This window comes from Coloeus monedula, assembly GCF_965178545.1.
Source record: "Coloeus monedula genome assembly, chromosome: 14".
NCBI lineage: Eukaryota > Metazoa > Chordata > Aves > Passeriformes > Corvidae > Coloeus > Coloeus monedula.
In genome coordinates, this window is record NC_138794.1 from 2,488,950 (window position 1) to 2,509,081 (window position 20,132).

The 20,132-nt window shown below is 38.2% G+C and overlaps 2 protein-coding genes across 3 annotated transcripts in view; both read left to right on the top strand.

Moving 5' to 3' along the window:
- Window positions 1-220: 220 nt before the first annotated feature.
- CTXN2 (cortexin 2) lies at window positions 221-469 on the top strand (the record flags this gene model as incomplete). Its single annotated transcript, XM_082290572.1, has 1 exon — window positions 221-469. The coding sequence occupies one exon, from the start codon at window positions 221-223 to the stop codon at window positions 467-469; it is 249 nt and encodes an 82-aa protein (XP_082146698.1).
- A 4,248-nt stretch (window positions 470-4,717) lies between these two features.
- Window positions 4,718-20,132, top strand: part of SLC12A1 (solute carrier family 12 member 1) — a gene marked incomplete at both ends in the record, with an annotated part of 43,197 nt that continues 27,782 nt past the window's right edge. Inside the window, 8 exons of one of the 2 annotated variants that reach the window (XM_082291020.1) lie at window positions 4,718-5,128; window positions 9,549-9,683; window positions 9,898-9,973; window positions 14,447-14,542; window positions 15,858-15,997; window positions 16,466-16,576; window positions 17,518-17,629; window positions 18,120-18,247. In XM_082291020.1, the coding sequence (XP_082147146.1) occupies window positions 4,718-5,128; window positions 9,549-9,683; window positions 9,898-9,973; window positions 14,447-14,542; window positions 15,858-15,997; window positions 16,466-16,576; window positions 17,518-17,629; window positions 18,120-18,247 (1,209 nt within the window). Of the gene's footprint in view, window positions 5,129-9,548; window positions 9,684-9,897; window positions 9,974-14,446; window positions 14,543-15,179; window positions 15,276-15,857; window positions 15,998-16,465; window positions 16,577-17,517; window positions 17,630-18,119; window positions 18,248-20,132 lie in introns of both variants that reach the window. The other variant, XM_082291021.1, reaches the window with a different exon arrangement.

Genomic DNA, 20,132 nt, shown 5'->3' on the forward strand with positions numbered 1-20,132 from the left:
GTAGAGGCTAATAGTTGCAATTTTAGCACATACATTTAAATGTGAAAAAACAACAGGACACTTCTAAAATCCAAGCTGGTTTTCATTTTCAAATGTTCATATGCTACAGCTCAGATATATTCACCCCACTTAGAGCTAACCACACTGATTTGATGTTTCTATGCAGGCAAAGAAGCAACACAGGTGAAAATCCCACAGAGTCACCAGGATGTGATGCCCAATGATGAGCAGTAATTATTGCAGCAACACTTCAGCCAGCATGAGTGTCAACGAAATGTCTGCTTTCCCTCTGACTTTAGAACAAAAAACTGGCTTTGCCTTTGTGGGGATTTTGTGTGTTTTCTTGGGACTTCTAATTATCAGATGCTTCAAAATCTTGCTAGACCCCTACAGCAGTATGCCTTCTTCCACGTGGGAAGATGAAGTTGAGGGGTTGGACAAAGGAACATTTGAATATGCTCTTGCATGAAAACTCACAGAATATCCTGCCTTAAATTTGATGTTGATTTCATTTTGGAAACCAACTGTTGTTACATTTGTTATACATACCTGCATTTTGGAGATATGTTGGTGACATCCATTTTGTTAAATAAATATTTGTTGCAAACTCAAAAGGTACTTCATGTTGCTTTTATTTGATGAACAGTGGAATGGTAGATGAGAAATGACTAACAGCAAACAAATACACAATAATTCACTAGAAAGTTACCATGCCCAGTGTTTTAAGGATCAGATGATATCTGGCTCTTCAGAGGAGCATCTCATGTCTACTGTGTCTCATGATAGGCTGAAGAAAAAGATGAAGAACACAAAAGACAGGCTCATGAATGGTGAATGTTCAAGTGGTAGCCCCCTCCCCTCCTCATCCAACACAATTTTCTGAAACTCAGTGTCTATACTTGTACACTGAGGATACAAAAGTGGAGGACAACAAAAGGTTGTGACTTAGAGGAGGTGCCTGCAAGAGGTGTGTGTCCATGATTTTATTCCACTTGGTTACAGAAGATGATTCCGTTTAAAGTGGAGCTTAAACTGTCTGGTTAACAGCTCCCAGGAGTAATTACACCAGCCTGGCAAGGTCAAAGCAGACACAGTCATGCTGCTTACCCATTTTTACCCAGCCCCCAGGCAGGTCGGGGTCCAGAGCTCTGTACACTCCACTCTCCACAGCTGGTTCTTCTGTTTGTGCTCCTGCAGTTGTGCACAGTATGGGATCTGGACTGTCACTGATGAACTGGTCATGGGAGATCCTCTGAAAGCAGAGACTCAAATCTGGATATTCAAGGTCACCCTCATACACACAGCTGTTTAGCAAGTGTGACAGTACTTGACAGAAATTCAATTCCGTTTTTAAGAAGGCTGGCATTAGAATTTTAGGCACTGTCACTTTTGCTAAACAGATCTGTTTGCAATGAGGAGCTGAGACAAGGAGATCAGTTGCAGCAGTTGTTTTCTTTTTCATGTATTCTGAAAAATACATGTTATTCCTTTTGCCCCATATACTAGGCAGAGGGAGACAGTGAACAGCAGACCTGAAGTGTCATTTGGAACATGAAATACTCGATTGTACAGAGAAGGACATGAATCTCCTGTCTGAAAAATACAAGAGAGGAACAGCCAATATTAATCTACACTGGTCCATTCAAATTATAAAACATAAACAATTTTGTGAATGTAAGGGCTTTTCAACTGCTTCAGATTATATGTAAGAAAAAATTCCAGACCCTCAGAGATTCAGTATATTGCATATATCCTAGCTGATTTAGCCATAAAATCCAAGGTAGATATCAGTACAATGATTCATGTGATTTGTTATTGCTGGATAGCATCATCCACTGCAGAGACCTGACACTGCCATTCTTTTAATGTACATCTAATCAGCACAGCTGAGCTCTGTGCTGTCAGGTTGGAGTGCTGAAGGTACTTAAGTTATCTGGGTTAAATATAGTTCAGTTATCTCTGAACTACACAGCAAGCACTGCAAACATATCCAAAGAACTCCAATATTGTCTTATTATTTTTGTTCTTTACCCAATCTATTGCTGGAAACAATTATCTAATCCCCTTATAATTACAAAGCTTCATCATTTCCTGCCTGCTCTTTTCTTCATCCCAAAAAGACTAGGAAGTCAGCCTTCCCAGAAATAATACAGAGCACATAATTTTTCAAAGGTTTTCCTTAAATATACAGAGTAAAACTTTAAATAGGGTCAGGAGTAAATGTTTTAAAACTGCATGTAGGACAAGAGGACCCCACAAAGACTGATCCCACTGACTTCACTGAATCTTCTGCATAAAATGCACTGAGCAGATCCTGTCCTGAACTCTTGTTATCTGCATGACTATATATGCAGAACTGAAAGATAGAGAGAATATGATCTGTTCAGAATCAGGCATAGCTGGGAGGGAAATGGAGATAACAAAAGTATTTTCAGGCCCCCTTAGAAATTTTGCAATGCCATAAACCCAGTAATTGTAATGGATAGGTACATTTGCTGGTTAATAGTTAACAAGCTAGAATGCCTTTCTAAATCACCATCTAGAAATGTTTTGAAAGAGAGTGATTGGATGGCCTATTCAGTATATTAAACAGGAGAAAAATCTGGCCAATAAGGCAGAGTCTGTAATGCCTCAAAGAGAGGGTCACACTGTATGCATGAATAAAAGAGGCAGATTGTCCTTCCCTAAAAACACAGGATTGAATGGTAAGTTAAATTACCCTGAATAAGGTAAACTTGATTATTTATGCATAATGCTAGAAAACTAAACACAAAGTTAATGGCAAATAACAGTTCAGAGATCTCTGGAAATACATTGTGAAAACCAAAGTATTGTTTTCAAGAACAGCAGAAAGGTAAGAGACTTTACTTTTCCTAGCAAAACACTAATATGGAAATAAGACAGTCAAATGACAGAATCATTTTACTTGGTAGCAAGAGTTTCATTGTCATCAAAGACTCAGGATTTCATTCAGTCATGGAGATGGAAACAAACATAGTTTCACTGACCTCAATGAGAGAAGATTTGGTTTTGCTCCTTCATGCCTGAAGATGAAACACTTCCTTGCAACTTTAAGAGGCTGAAGGAAGCAGAATACTATGATCATAAATGTGTAATAATAATAATAATAATAATAATACAGAGCCAGTAGAAGTAAAATAAACTAAATAAATGTAATATGTTGCTGTGAGGCTTACACACATTAAGGAGGAAAACTAACATAAATATGAAGGTGACAAAGTGGTGCCTCAGCAGAGAGGTGACAGCAGAATATTACCTATAGCTGATGGAAGAAATAAGAAAATATGCTTTAGCTGTATCTCATACTGAAGATGGAGGACATCTGATTATCAGCTCTTCAAATTATAACTTGATATGTGATTTTAGAGAAAATTTACATTGCTGAGCTATAAATATTGATGCAGTATTTTATCTTTCAGTGCCAAAGGGCCAAATGCATTTCACAAAATCATTGAGAAATTTAAATTGAAAAAATCATAGGAGTTCATCTAGTCCAACCTCTTGTGAAAATATGGAACTTAAAAAAAATGTCTGTAATGGGCTTATTTATCCAGATTTTCAGTTCATACATTTGCTTATAAGATATATTTTGTTTCTAAAACTTTCTGCTTTTACAAATGCTTGCAGAGTTTCAATGTCTAAGCATGCTCTGGTTTAGTGCCTTTGAACAAACCTGGGCTCCTACTGAATTATACAGGTCTATACAACCATACTCCCTAATCTCCTTAGAAATATGTTTCAAGACATATGATTGCCAGCATTTCAATAGCTCATTTCAGGGCCGTCTAGGTCATACTTTAAATTGCTGCAAAGGTACTTAACCCACTAAAGGCTTTAAATATGAGTACCCCCTCTTCTCTTGGAGTTTATGTTTGCTCGTTCATTTTCTTTGAGGGGGTCTGTGTGGGAAAGAGGAGGTGAGAAGCAGCTGTGTGTTCACCTGTCTATGAACTGCCACTCAGAGGGACCTAGACAGGCCAGAGGAATGGGCCAGCAGGAACCTCATGACATTCAACAAGGACAAATGCAAATCCTGTACCTCAAACAGATTTAACATCTGCACCATACAGGGAGCAACTCTCCTGGAAGGGACTGGGGGAGCCCCAGGTTACAGAGGAGAGAGCCCCATGCAATCCATGTTTTAATGGCATGATCACGTTCCAAGCTTGTGTACATTGATGCTCATGATGCCACCCTGCTCTTTTGTGGGTTTTTATAAAACAGATTGAAACTAGAGGAGTTCTTGGCCCAGTTACAGCTCAGGCCTTTACCTCCTTTGGAGCTTGTACCAAAATACTGCTGGTTTGGTTAGAGGGTCAAGTGCACCCATCAGAGACAGAAACATCTTCAAAAGCTCTGTCTTTGCTTCAACTATGCTTTTACTCAACGAGTCATAGGATGATAGTCTCATGGATACTTGGTGAGGCAGGGGAGAGGGGAGAGCTTGTGGTGGAAAACATATCTAACCATGCAAGATAATAGAAATAGTCTATTTATATTTTTATAGCAGAAAACTGGCAGCCTACATCAGGAAGACTGCTTAGAGATTCAACAGAAAATTCTCAGCCCTTCATTATTTAAGAAGCAAAGATCTGATATGCAACAGCACTAAACCCTTTGCTGTAGCTGCAACTGAGTGGCTGCAGCCACAGAAGAGTACACGGATCAGTGACCCAAGTCTGTAGCATCCCTGAAGATGTCAATGAACAATGCACCAAATGTATTCTTGGATCCAAATGCAAATCGCTTTCAAGTTAACATAATTAATGAAGACCATGACAACAGCGAAACAACCCAAGAGGATGTGGGCTCTGACCCACCACACTATGAAGAAACATCTTTTACTGATGAAACACATAACAGACTAAGAATCAGTTACAGACCAGGAAAAAGAGAATTATATGACAATTTCCGTCAAAATGGGGAGAAAACAGAAGCTAGTTTACATCCCTATGATACTCACAGTAAAATGTATTATCTACAAACTTTTGGCCATAACACAATGGACCCAGTTCCCAAAATTGATTATTATAGAAACACTGGCAGCGTCAGTGGGAATAAGCTCAACAGACCAAGCTTATTAGAAATTCATGAACAACTGGCAAAGGTAAGTGAAAAGGAAAGATAAAATTTTCTCTATTCCATTTCCAGACTGTTAATTCTGTTTATTAATACGAGAAAGTCCTTAAATTCATGAACCTTGCCCAAGAGAAAAAGTACAAGTAACTACTTACCATATTTCCTTTGGTAGCTGCAGTCTGTTTTCTGCTCTGTACCCTGCTCCAAGCAAAGATTTTTATTAAAAGGTAATTGTAAAGTACTTGATAAGCAGAAAAACACAGCTTAATCTTGTCTAAAAGTATGGATCTACCAAACCTCTTCTGTTTCACATAAGAGTTAGGATGGCAGATGGTGAATGCCAATTCATAATTTAACCAAGCTACACAATTCACACTTATTCTAGACTTGAATTTTACATCAATGCATAACTAATTTTGACAGATTCCTCCGTTGTGCTCATTAATAAATATAAGTATTATAAAAAATACTATGTGCAACAAACAGAATTTCAGTTAATCAGATATCCAGAGCACGACTCAATTGTTGCTGTAACAAACCATTCGAACAGCAAGAAAGAATCCAGAACAAGGGTGTTGAGGGATAACAGACAAACACTTTTCAGGTGCTGATACAGTGAGCAAATTTGGGGTTAATTATGCACTTATCAGGGCAGGGCTGGAAAGAGAAAGATCATTGCTATAGTTAAACTGAGACTAAAAGTGTCAATATGCAGCAAAAACTCCGGTTCTTTTTTTTTAGTTAGGTAGTTGTGAAATGAGAAAACTTGAGAGAAAATAAGCTCTCATCCCCATTCCACTCAGTTTTTCATATTTCTGAGGTCTGAATAATGTGGACAAGCTTCTGATTTTTGAATGGTGGTCCCGATCTTGTTCAGACTTCTGTTTCCTGGAGATTCCTCTTTCCTAAGGAGGGTTAATACAAAGTAATGAAATTAAACAAAAAATACAGCCGTTAGTAAATTAGGACCTGATTCCTTAGGATCTTATTAGGGCAGCTTCCTAGTTTTGGCCTGACTTACTCAAATTAAGCTCTCCACAAACCTGTGTAAAATGGCTTACAAGGAGAGGAGAAGCATTTCCAAAGATGAAAACAAAGCAGATAGGAAAAGGGAAAAATATTAATTTAGTATCCCTATTCATTTGCAGATGTACGAACTGTTACTCAAAGGACTAAACACATTTCCATGCCCAGAAGAAATTTCCTCTTATAGAAATAATTTACTTCAGTAGTGGCCAGAGAAGAGTAAAACTGTGTCTTAGCTTTGAACATAATGCTGAATGAACATGTATTGAACATTAGCATATTAAAGGATTTCAGTTTTGATCATAACCAGAAAATTCTGGGTTTTTTACTGTTGTATCTCTCAATGGTTTGTGTATTATAAACAAAATTAAATAAATTTGTTTAGGTTTTGTTTAAGGCTATCACTTAAAGAAGATTAAAAAGAAGGCAGATTACATCATAGAATAATGAAGAGAAAATTGTTTCACATGTTGGGACTGTTGGAAAAGAGAAAAGGGCATAATCCAACTTGGTAATTTCCAGACTTTTTCCAGTATCCGGTATCCGTTTTACAGAAATATAATCTTATGCCTTTCAAAATAGGAAGGTGAATGTCAGAGGTAATGGGATTTTTGTTACTCTGGCATCCTGCTGTGCCCTTACGTGGGTTGTGGCCCTGGTCTGGGAGCACAAGCACAGCTCTGGAACAAACAACGCCCCATTAGCATGGCTGGAGCCCAGTCCTGGCTGTCCCATGGCCTCACTTGGTGACCTTGGACAAACCACTTCGCTCTGCAGAGCTTATGCTGAAGAATAAACAAAGACAAGGTCACCAAATAGGAGCTTAGCAGGGAAGGAGCTGAGTGTGAAAAGGCAGAGCTCCTGTCAGGAGGCACAGGCTGTACGTGCGTGGGATGGGGCTCCAGCCCCCAGCAAGGAGGGGATGAGATGCCACACTGAGCGTGGACAGGAGTTACAGTAATAGCCCAAGGTGCACTTCTGAAGCAGATGCTTTATTCCTTTTTTACTTAACCACTAAAATCTGGCCTTACCACACCATACCCCAAGGCAATCCCACCCCCCTCGCCCCCAATTTGAAACTCAAGTTGTTGAAGACAACTGTTCTGTCAGAGCTCATTGCCAGATTCTGATGAGAAGTGGCATATGTTTGACTTCAGATTGCTAAACATCACATAAGCATTCCCATTGTGCTTTGATGCTGGGCTTAACATCAGAAGATAAATATTAATATTTAATACATTTTTTTAATATGTAATTTTTCAAATTTCAGAATGTAAGACAGGCTGAAAGGAAATTCAAATATCTAGTTTTCACACTGCTGGAGTCAAATGTGTGTCATCTTTTAGCAAGATGTGTCAGTTTTTGCACACATTAAGCCAATTAAATCCCTAAAAAATAGTCTAAGTGCTATTTCACAGCTGATGGCTGGTGATAATTACTTGGGTTTAATATTTACCCTACATAAGAAATAATCTAACCTTTCTTCCTCTTGGCTATTCTCCACACTTGTTATGGAGATTTGATGAGCTCATCATCTTTAGCCCCAGGAGAGATGAAGACTAAACCATTCTGAAACAAGGAAAGGAAAATGTTTGGGTTAGGTTTTTTGGGGTTTTTTTTAAGCAGTTAACTTTTTATTTTAGGAGCTTTTCAAAATGTTCTGTCACTTTTATTCCACATCCTTAATGCATGAGTAGCACAGGTACAGCTGCTTGGTAAATAACCAATCATTCACTAAAGCACACCAATTTAAAATGCATTTATGGAAGGTTTAAGGCCATAATTTATGATAATGGCATAGAGAGCACAAATTAATTCAAAGTACAGAGGAAACAACTTGTTTCAAGTACAAAGACCAAACCCTTTTAATTTTTTTGTCTTTGAAATTCTAACCACTGTAGCAAAAGCCCATCATATTATTCTGCTGATCTTCCTTCACTCACTTTAATCATTTACTGTATTTTGAGCAAACACAGGCATTATTATTTCAGGGTAAGAACTGTCAAAATTATCTAAGTATCTCAAAGGAGCTCAAAGTCACAGGCTTTCAATAGATCTTGTATTCCCACTTTTCTTAGGGCCAACAGGCACCAAGTTTAGCCCATGTTGAAATGTATTATCCAGTCACTTATTTTTCATTTGTGAGCACAGTCCTGGATTTACTGTGTCAAAGGCATTCTAAAACCCTACATCACTTTGTCTAGAGCCCCCATCCTTGAGGGGCAAGTCCAAACATTAGTGTAAGAGGCATACACAGTTGGTCTTTATGTCTGTTTTGGGTTTGTGTGTTTGGTGTTTTTAAAATTATGGACAAAATATAGAAACAACCTTAAAGTTAACCAAGATTTAAAATCTCGTGTTTCACAGGATCACAGATGTCTTTCCTCCTTGACCTGCTTAGTTAATCTGGAGATATCTTCATCACCCTCTAAAGCCTAAAAATATCTTGATTCCTCTCCAGGAGTGGTATCTGCTCCTGACTCTCTGCCAGACCATGGCAAGGTGCAGGGTCCTTCCTGAAGGCCTTTGAGGAGGACCCAGAAAATCCAGCAATTGCTAACCTAATGCCAGCTCCTCACAGGAACAGTGAGAGCTCTGAATTTAAAAAAAAAAAAAATTAAATTAAATTAAATTAAAAGACAATGACAGTGAGTATAAATCTCAGTACCATGACTAATTCCTACTTGAACCACAAGAAACATATCATGGTGCTAAATTGTCTCAAAGATTCTGGGGCAAAAGAGCTGAAGAGATAAAATACACATTTATGTCAGTAACTGGATGTGAACAATCTAAAATTCTGGGCTATTTACACCATAAATATGGCAATTCCTAATCCTATCTACTATGGTAACACCAGTGGTGGCAAAGCCACAGAAAGGATTATTCATTTACTACATTTCACTGGCATTTCTCTAACTGTTTTCAGGAATATGTTACCCACCTGCTGCTGCAGTTCTGTTTGTACTTTGTTCAATAGGAAACACTAGATTTCATCACAGAACTTTACCATGCAGCACTCAGTTAGGTCTCTTTTCACTGTGTGCAATTATCCCTGTTTCTACACTTAGCGTTATTCATGAATTGTTGCAAGAGCATGCAGAGGCCAACCACAAGACCCTCATTATGTCAGATGCTCTGTAACATGTCAACACAATGTATATGTGGAATAGCTTACAATAAAACCAAGTTGCTATCAGATCAGGTAATAATGTATTTATGCTGCTTAAGCAATTCTTTCATCTCCTCCCCTTGTTAGCAAGCCCACCTGCTGATGCCTGGTGTGAGCAGACTATTGCTCTCTACTCCAGTGACAGTAAAACCTGATCTTTGGAATTCTTTTCCATTATGCCTCCCTTATGCAGCCAGGTGTCCTCTGCCTGGCACAAAAGGATGTCTTTGTTTTGTGTGTGATCCTCCAGAACATTGCTGTGAGCACCGGCTCCGTGGAGAGAGTGGCGAATGGAGAAAGCACCGCTGGGGATGAGACAGCACTCAGCAAGGAAGAGGAAAACAAAACGGGATTTGTCAAGTTTGGATGGGTGAAGGGTGTGCTGGTGAGAAACTTACCTGCATTTCTAAAAAAAACAATTAAAAGAAAATAAAATCAGTTCTGTTACACTTAAGTCTTTGAAGAACTAAGAGAGGGAGGCAGACTTCAGGGATGTTTGGGGTGCTTTCTAAAAGCAAGAAATGCACTTTATCACCCTTCTGGTTTTTAACATTACTTTCAAAACTGAACTAATGCAGTATTTTTTCTTTAAAACCTAGGTAAGATGCATGCTTAATATTTGGGGTGTGATGCTCTTTATTCGACTTTCCTGGATTGTAGGTCAAGCAGGAATTGGTATGTATCTTATTTAATATCATTCTTAACAGTGAAAGGGATAAAGAGGATAAACTATACATGATCATGATTAATATATAATCTGAGATGTGCATTTGCATGTTGAACTAAATAATGTTTTCAAATGCTTGCCAGGGTAAAAGACATTAATCCTCCAAACCATTGGAATTTTCCAGACTCACAGCCAAATTACTGCTTAGAGGCATAGATCTGTTAACTATGCATATGATCATCACATTTGAGTATTTCTGAGCTTTAGTGAAATTTGTATTTAGATCCTGTAACAGATGTAAACTTTATGACTTGGGCCAATTTCTAATATGTGCGTACAGAGTTAACCTTTAAGAGTTCACACTTTGCTTATCTGTGAAACCCAAACCTTGTCATCTACATATTATAAACAACACTTCTTCACACTTCTCTGCAAAGATGAAAACAGAACTGGAAGGAGGTCTCATCTCATCAGGATTTTGTTATTTTTAACTACAGAACAGCACTAGATACTAGAATACTATGAAAGACTAAGTTTAAAAAACTCTGTTACAGCTTTCATATAAATTAAATAAGTACATTTCATTGTGTGCTGTATCTTTGCTTCTTCGCTGTGCAATTTAATTAATCCAAATTCCAGATCCCAGATCCCTGGGAGACTGGGCCCCGAGGCCTCCATCCAGTATACTGCTGAGTGAAACTGGTGAGAGCAGGAAGTGCTCCCAACACTGCAAGAGCAGCTCAGTGAGGTGCAGTGTCCCACAGCTGGGTGGTACAACTCCCTCCTTAGAGCTACTGCTCTGGGGAAGCACAGAAACCTGAGCTGCCATGGCAGTGTCCCTCTGTGATCCATGATCATACAATCAGAGCAATGAGGCCCTGATCTTTGACTGGCACCCAGATGTTATGAAAAACAGCAATCCAAAGGCAGGATGGCAAGTATTCCAGTTTGGATGCTCACAGAATGGAAACATTAAGGGGTGTCAGCTCTGCTGGGCTTGGACGAAAGTCAGTGCTCAAAATCAGATTGAATATAAATGTCATTCATATCCTTGTTAATGGAAGTGAGACAAAACATCTCCAAAAATTTACATGGTTGAAGTCTTATTTCCAATAAAAAGCAGTAACTTCTAAGAAGTTTCACTTGAGCAAGACTGAGCTTTTAATAAAAGAGTAACAAATGAAACACTTATTAAGAAAAAAATCACAAACTTTCAGAGACACAAATAGGAAAAGAAAAACCAACGCAACAATAAAAGATGCAGAACTAAGCGGAAGAACTTTACTACTTCTGCAGTGCTCCATGCATGGCTCCAGCGCTGTGCCTGACAAAAGGGTGCTTTCTGATTTTATGATGCATACCAAATGAGCACATACAGCCCAGGGCACTCATAACTATATGCCTTGCCATGAAAATTCTGCATCTTAATATTGCCAAGACTTTGCTCTGGGGTTTCATGCAAAATTAGTTTTTAAGGGCAGTTTAGTAACTTATTGAGATCATCAAGAAGTATTACTTTGTTTTGAGGTGTGAGAACAGCCATAGGCAAGAGTAATTCATTTTGGAACAACTTACTTAGGAGCCATATGCCTGGTTTTCAATCTGAACTTTAATCAGATTTTAACACTAATTTGCACCAACATCAGTTACAACCTTTCTGCTTTCATTTTTAATTTTACCATTTTAACTCATTGATGAGCAGGCTCTTCTTTCTTATGCTTTATTGCTCTGCTGTTGCTTTTTTCAATTGCCTGTATTATGCAAGGGGGTTACTTTTACTTCTGAAAATGAAACGTCAAATTCCATTTGAATAATTTCTCAATGCATTTTTGGAATGCCTTTTGAGCAATCAGCTTTAAGTCCCCAGCCAAGCTGCTTAAGGAGAACAGTGATGGAAGCTCATCATCACCAAGGCTCAGGGATTTCACTGAGTACTGCTACTAACATGGAAATTAAATGAGACAGTTAAACCACCATCTGGGCACCATTTATATCCCCATCATTAGAGGGCCAAAGAGAGACAATCCAATTATTTCCATGCCCTGATAGGCTATCTTGGGCAAAAGCTCTTACAGGGGAAAAAGTAGGATTCTGCAAGGTTCTCTGGTTATCATCAGCTAGGAAAAAAGGGACAGTATGGTTCTGACAAGATTACAGGTCCAAAACTAGGCTGGTATTTCCTCCTAACATCTGGGGACTCTCTGAGATCTGTATTTGTACCTATACATGGAATGGTTAGACAAAGACAGAGAAAAACACCAAGTTTATGCTACTTGAAAATCTTGAATATCACAGTTCTGTTACATTACATTATATTACAATGATGTTTTGGTTGAGTCATTTTATTTTATGCACTTTTTTTCTTAAATGATAACATATTTTTAAAAAATTAACATTAAAGCCTTCCCATGAAGATGTTACTATGAAATCAGCAAAATATCTGACCCTATATATCATATATGTGTTAACAATATGAATTGTGAAATGCAACAAAACATCCTTGAAAAGTATCCTTAGGATGCACATACACTAACCAAATAATTTAAAAACTGCTTTGGGAATTATGTGTCTAACTTACTCAGTTTAAGAGTTAACAGCTCTTAAAGACATATTCAGCCACTTCTCAGACAAAGAATTTGCATGGCTGAACAATATCCTCCTATGTAATGGTAGCTGACCAAAAGGAATGACCATCTGGATTTTTTTATACAGACCTGCATATAAAACACTTGCATGACTAGTTATAGTAAGAGTTCAGAAATCAGTAAGATAAAAATGATTTATTAGAGGCTCAAATCACTTTAAATATCCTACACTATGTTATATATCATTTATGGCTCACAGATTACATTGCTCTGTCTTAAAGAATTGTGATAACATAGCTATAATTTAAGCAGCAAAGAACATTAATTCAGGGACTGGATGTCTATAACCATCCACTATGAACTGAACTCAGGAATCTGATCTGTAAGTCAGATGGTAGAAATACAGGAGATAAATCAATAAGTTTGAGTACTTCTAGCTCAACATCAATTGTAGGATCCAAGTTTCAATTCGGATGAGCCCTGGTCAATAAATACTACAAGCAGTGTACATTCTCCAGTTCCACACTGAATGTCTACATACCCTGTGGAAACAAGGCAGATACTGCATAAGCCTTAGCAGTTCAGATAAAACTAAGAACTAATTCCAGGCTTGGCAGCAAACTGTAATTCTTTATTTTTTTTCTCCTGGTTTTCTCCCTCTCATAGATAGAAATGTGAATAAAAGGAATAAAGTTGAGAGAAAATCATTATATTATTTCTTCACCTGACTTAAAAAGGATTTCTGGAACTAGAGAGCCAAACTCCTCTTGGTAGTGGCAGAAATGTAACAGCAATGGCTGCAATTGTTCCTCGGGAGGTCCAGTTTGTACACGAACAAAGCTTTTTTATTGGGCAGGCAGTGTAGCCCTGGACATGTAATCCAAAGAAGCTGTGGGATATTTATCCATGGAGGTTTTCAAGAGCCAGCTAGCCAAGGTCATCACTGATTTAATCCTAGCAATAGTTCTGCTATGACTGGGAGGCTACAGACCTTCAGAAGTCACTTCAAATCCATGCTTCTGTGATTCTAAATCATACAAAGCACATTCTGCTCATGTAATTTCTAGCACAGTTTCACAAAGTTAACAGAAACACAGCCATATAGCCAAAGACTGGAAACAGTCTCAGATTTCAGACTTACACTGAAACCCAGTTACCTATAACTAATCACCTATCACTGATCTTCAGATGTTTGATTATCCTTGTGATATCAGCTAAAAAAGAAGAAAAATATTCTAAGTTCTCTATGACTATACATTACAGGTCACCTGTTAAAGTAATTGCCTCTAAAAAGCAGTATTTTCATTTTCAAGTGTTTCTTCTGTGTTAGAGTAAAACTACTTTTTGCAGGGAAAGAGGCAGATGTGCAGAGTGGGGAAGCAGAGCACTTGATGGCTTGGCAAGTGAGGATGGGGAAGGCTCCCACTCAGGTCTTGTCCCTCTGCCTGACAGACTCTTTGTGTTCATGCACTATGAATCTATACTATGAATCTGATCCAGCATTTAATTTACTGATGAAAGACAACAGCATTCTTACAAGAGCTCTGGTTATTGTGTCAATCTCTTCATTTAAACAGCCAGGATGTGTGTTAAAGGTAGATACAAGCATCCATGTCAAGGCATGCCTGTTTGTTCATTTCCTTCATCCTCTGGAAATCATAAGAATTCCTGGATAGGGTACTCCCATCAGAAAGAATCACTGCTTGAAGACTGATGGGAATAATTCACTATCGTGACATGGACTTCAGGAAAATGTTCTATAAGCCGCACGTGGTCAACAAACCATCTTTTCAGTTTATTGCTCTGATTCTGGCCTGAAAATTCAATTTAAAGAGAGAATGATTTGCAGGAAACATGGAACATGAGTAAAATATTTTATCTTCTTATTACTGACAGGTCTTGGAGTAATCATAATTCTTCTCGCCACGATGGTAACCTCAATTACTGGGTTGTCAACTTCTGCAATAGCAACTAATGGGTTTGTCCGTGGAGGTAAAAAATCTTAGGGTTACTAATGCTTTCAAGCCTCAGAAGGTATTTGTGCATTTTTTTCATATGAGACAAACCAGAGGGACCATAAACCAAAGGGCATATCTAATGGAACTGGAAGGTAACAATGCTAGCCACCTCTCATCACAATTTAAGGCGTGTTTGCGTTGTCACTTCTAACAAAGCACAGATTTCAGTTCAGTCTGAGAAGTACATTTCAGATGTTCCTGCCAACTGCTGAGCAAGGGATGGTTCTGGCTTTTCATGGAGTTCTTTCACCTTTCAGCCGTTTTTTTCTATTCAGAGCATTCCAGGTTGGACATTCTTCAACAAACCGAGCATGAGACATCTCTTCCTGTCATTTTGAAGACTGCTGCAGATCAGTGGCTATCTTCAGTTTAATGCCTTCTTTCTAACGCTCCTTACATTTCAGCCACTCCTTGGAAGATGGATGAACAATTTGGCTGTAAAAGTCTGTGTCAGGTATTTGATGAAACAAAGTTTTAGTGCATTTCAGACCCTTTAAGTTATAACTGGTCTGGTCTACGCCCTGTGGAAAATGGCAAGTTCTTACTACGTCACTTAAGCAGAACAGGTACTGGAACACACTTGCATATACTTTCTTTTTCGGATCTTTCAGGTCTTGGAATCATAGTTATTGCTCTGAGTGTAGTAGTAACAACATTGACAGGTATCTCCATGTCTGCCATTTGCACTAATGGAGTAGTAAGAGGAGGTAAGTGAATATGATGTCATATAAAAATGTGCAGATTTGAATTAGAAAAATACATGGAATTGAGATAACTGCGTTATAAGGAAAGAAAGAATATGTATACTTGCAGTGATTTCTCCCAGTGGATCAACAGCAAATTGAAATGTGTATAGATTTAATGCAAAAAACATTAAAGATTCACTGCATCACTATGATGCAGGAGCTTAAACACTGTACCATGGAATGTGACCTTTCATGTTAACACTGGAATAGATCCATGTAAGTCAGAACCTTTCTGGAAGTGAGTTTCTCTCTCCTTTGTGTTACTATATCATGTATCATGAAAAATTATAACAAGATCCACTTTTGCATGCTAATATGCACTAAAAAGATTTCTGGAATAGAAAGGCATACTGAAAAGTCTGAAGACAGAACCAGTACAAAGCACACTGCTTTTCTGCAGTGTCCCCTGTTAATATAGGGCAAAGATTGATGCTATTTGTGAGATTAAAAGCACAGATTTCTGCAAGAACAGCTATGTGGGGGAAAAAAAAGCAAAAGCTGAGTGTTTAGTTGATATGAAATAACAACCATTTCTGTCTGCAGGTGGAGCATACTATCTTATCTCAAGAAGTCTGGGCCCAGAGTTTGGTGGCTCTATAGGACTTATCTTTGCCTTTGCAAATGCAGTGGCAGTTGCCATGTATGTAGTCGGATTTGCTGAAACAGTTGTAGAACTTCTTAAGGTAAATGCAGATATTTCATGCATATGATGAAATTGGTTCAGTTTTGTTTGGTGTGGCTGTTTTTTTTTTGGGGGGGGGTGGTGATGGTGGTGTTTGTTTTACATAATGTATTTGCATAAGTAGTGATCTGTTTTAGTTAAGGCTTGAGGGATATCTTTAAAAGGGAAGAAGCTGGTCTGTCTGAACATGCCACAGAATGCTTCTTCATTATTTCTACCTTTTAAGTGTATTTCATACATTTCTTGACAATAATCTCAAAATCAGACAAAGAGCAGACATCCCATTATACAGCCAAATAACCCCAACTGCAAAAAGCCAGCTGGAACATGACAAACATGACATACAAACACGTGGTCTCACAAATCTCTGAAACTTTGACAGCTCACTGCTTTCCATTTCACCTTGTTACTTGATCCCACCAGTTGGGCAGAGAGAGACTGTTCTAATACCATTTCTTACCACTTTCAGGAGAGTGATACACTGATGGTAGATGAGTCCAATGACATCAGAATCATAGGGACCATAACTGTTGTGTGTCTTCTCGGCATCTCTGTTGCTGGCATGGAATGGGAAGCAAAGGTAAACCTTTAAAAGAATATAAAAGCAAGCAGTATATTAACCTGCTGTACAGCATTTGTGTGTGAAGAATGCTATTCAACAGATGGAATTTTCAAAAGCACTCAGTTTCAGTTTATGCTTAATCTTTCTAAAAGCAATAGCAGTTTAATCATTACATTCAATGAAAGCCCAATTACACTCTGCCTTGAACATACTTTTAAAAGCAAAGAGGAAGTTTGAGTTTTGCAGACAGCTTGGTTATATTGATTTTTATAATTCACAGCATCATTTAGAGGCTTGGCTATGTGCCCCTTTTGCCCTTATTTTTGATGCAGCCTGATAGAATAAACAGTAGTAAAAACAACATATGGTTTTATCACTGTACTCTCTCAAGCCCTACTCAGCAAAAGAGCTCTTCTTGTTACCCATTCCTCAATCTCTAATGATTTCTGCTATTCCTTCACCTGTAAAAAATGTCAGAATGCAAATTCAAATGGCAGTACTTTAGAGATCGGAATGCAGCTATTGAAATTGGGTCCAGAAATCAGGTCCAACAGCACCCTTGTTTTTGCATTATGCCATGATGGAGACTAGAACAACTTGTAAAAGAGATCAGAAAACAATTTGATATTATAACCTTTGAAGCGAACCCCCTGCAACTAAAACATTATAACAATATAAAAAAGTCTTACACTTGATATTAATGCATTAGCTGTTCCATTTTACCTTTTCTTGTAAGGAAGCTAAAATTAAATTGTAACACTATATTTCATTATCCTCTAAGTAAAAAGCATCTGCTGTTGTCATCAACTGATTCAGCTATCTTGATTCCTGGTATTTTTCAAAAACTATAGAAATTAATAACCTCTTATAGGAAACAGATACAGATAACTTACTGTATAGCCATCTCCACAGCAACAAAGTTAAAAACAACAGGAGAATCTTCTTGTTTCTATTAATAGGCTCAAGTTATTCTTCTGATTGTTCTCCTTGTTGCCATTGCAAACTTCTTTATTGGGACAGTCATCCCTACCAACACTGAAAAGAAGGCAAGAGGCTTTTTTAATTACCAAGGTAAGCTACCTTGCTATCTATCATAAAATTGTGTTTGCATTCTTTTGACTTAAAGTAAGTTAAGGATTCCACTGAAAAAGGTCACAAGATCAGAATCTTCTGCCCAAGTTTAAGTGAGCTTGCAAACAAAGGGAATGGATTTAATCTCTAATTTTGAGTTTGTCTCTCTGCTGCTGCAGCTGATAGCACAGTAAGATGCAGCTTGAGTCATTTATACATCAGTAGACCACAGACAAACTTTCACAGAGAGCTAAGAGCAAATGCTGCAGTGATATTTCTGTCACTTCAGCATGGATCTGTAGCTCTGAGATGCAGACAAGCACGTCCACCTGGGGACCAGACTAAGGAAATCAAATTTACTTTGCTTATGATGTGAGACAGAATCAAACCCAGTTGTCCAGATGGGAAAGACTGGCTTATTCACCTCCTTCATTAAGTAACTTTGGAATCAAATCTTGTTGGTATATTTCATTCTCACCTATATTTGCAGCATCAATATTTGCAGAAAACTTTGGACCAGATTTCAGAAGTGGAGAAGGATTTTTTTCGGTGTTTGCCATTTTTTTCCCAGCTGCCACTGGCATTCTTGCAGGAGCCAATATCTCAGGAGATCTGAAAGTATGTATTTCATTAACTTCATTATACTAGCTGTAGTTTGGAAAAATAACAAGAAAGCCAATCATGAATCAACACTGTATTCAGTTTTAGATCATGTCTTATTTTGGGAAGCAAAGCTCTCTCTTTCAAGTACCTGCTTTATCATTTAAAACATGCATTCACATTTTCTCTCATAATGCATTATGGGTATTTACAGAAATGATTGTAGCTAGATTTGGATCATTTAAGAACATGTTTCAATAACCTGCAATAATGTATCATTAAAGGTCCATTAGCAGCAGATGCTATAGAAGAAATTACATGTGTATCTCTTGGAGCTCATCTTTGGTTAACATCGATCCAAACATCATCCCAAAAAGCATACCTGGAAAGCTCATGTTTGTACTCACAAGAATCAGTGGAGACCAGCTTTTCATATTCAGGGTCATAGCAAGGGCAGAGCAAACAGAGAATTTAATGAAAGCAAGTATGTCCCAACCCCATGTCACTATTGCTGCTCAAAGGAAAAGCTGCAAGCTTGCAGCAGTGACAAAAAAAGGAGTCTGAAGAGAAAGGGAAAGGAGGTCCAAGGGTGCCCAGTTGCCTTGCTGTGGCCATTCTGTCAGTTTCCCATTCTCCTCTTGCAGTTCAGCAGTTAAAGGAGATGGAATTTCCAGTATCTAAACATACAGGTAAATTAGAGACAGGAATTTAATTTTGAGTGTCCTCTAGTTTTCATGACAAAAACACTCAAAAACCGACCAAAATAAAAGAAGAAAGTCACCAACAAGACATGGCTCACAGCTAGATAACCGCAGAATGTCAGATAAAGTTATTTGGCCTTATCCTATAAATCCATTGCCTTGCAGACCTTAAGGATTCAACCAAAGGTCTGTTATTTCTGTATTGGCACAGCAGTCACAAGTTCACCAGATCCTACCACCCCTGAGAGCCAATTCTCTTTCCCTTCCTCACCCTGAGCTACATGCCTCAGCTTCTTTGTTTTCAGAGGACTGCTTTTCAAGCCAAGCACAGAGAAAATACGTGGAAACTGAGCCACTGATAGCGTCAATGAGATTCCATTTTTAATTAAAAAACCAAAACCCATTGTACTTCTGCCCAGTGAGACTGAACCAGCCTCACACAATCTCCATCCTTTTATCAAACAAAAATAATTCTTTTGCCATATATGGTGTTCTGCCTGCATGGCATACTCCCAAAGCAGCAGCATTGTTTGAAACAATCCGAGCAGACCTAGGGAAGCAGCTCTCCTGTTGGATCTCTGCAGTTGTTTCAGTCTCACAGTAAGTGGACTTCTGTAACCAAGTCCTCCAGGCGGCAGATTTCCCATGGAGCATGTTTAGATGCATTAGACAAGTCTAATTCAATTAACCAGCCTCTCCAGAATCTAAAAGACAAGCTACGGAATGTTTAAAAAGTGTAAAATTTACCAATCAAACTTTCTTTAGAATTTGTTGCAAACACCTACATCTGTGCTCCCACAGCCACTACACACTCAGGTTGTGTCCTACTCCAGAGCCTACTTACAGGGACAGCTTCCCAGTGACTTCCTACTGACTTCAGTGGGGTTTAGCCCCTAAAGTGCTAACAGTATAGGAAATATGGGTTTAAATTTTAAAAATGTAAAACGTAAAAGTTGTCAAGTTGTAAGAAACTTTAACCTTAAGATGTAACGTTACAGAGTTTAGGATAACCACAAGATTCCACAAAAACAATGACCTAAAACATGCACATCAGAACTGCATAAATTTACCATGGTCTGAATGCAAAGGGTCTTATGCAGCTGAAGTGACTCCACAATTATTTTTCATCTCAAGAAATCTTTACCTCATTTAAAAATTATATTAATTACTAATACATTTAAGCAATTCATCCATGCTTCACA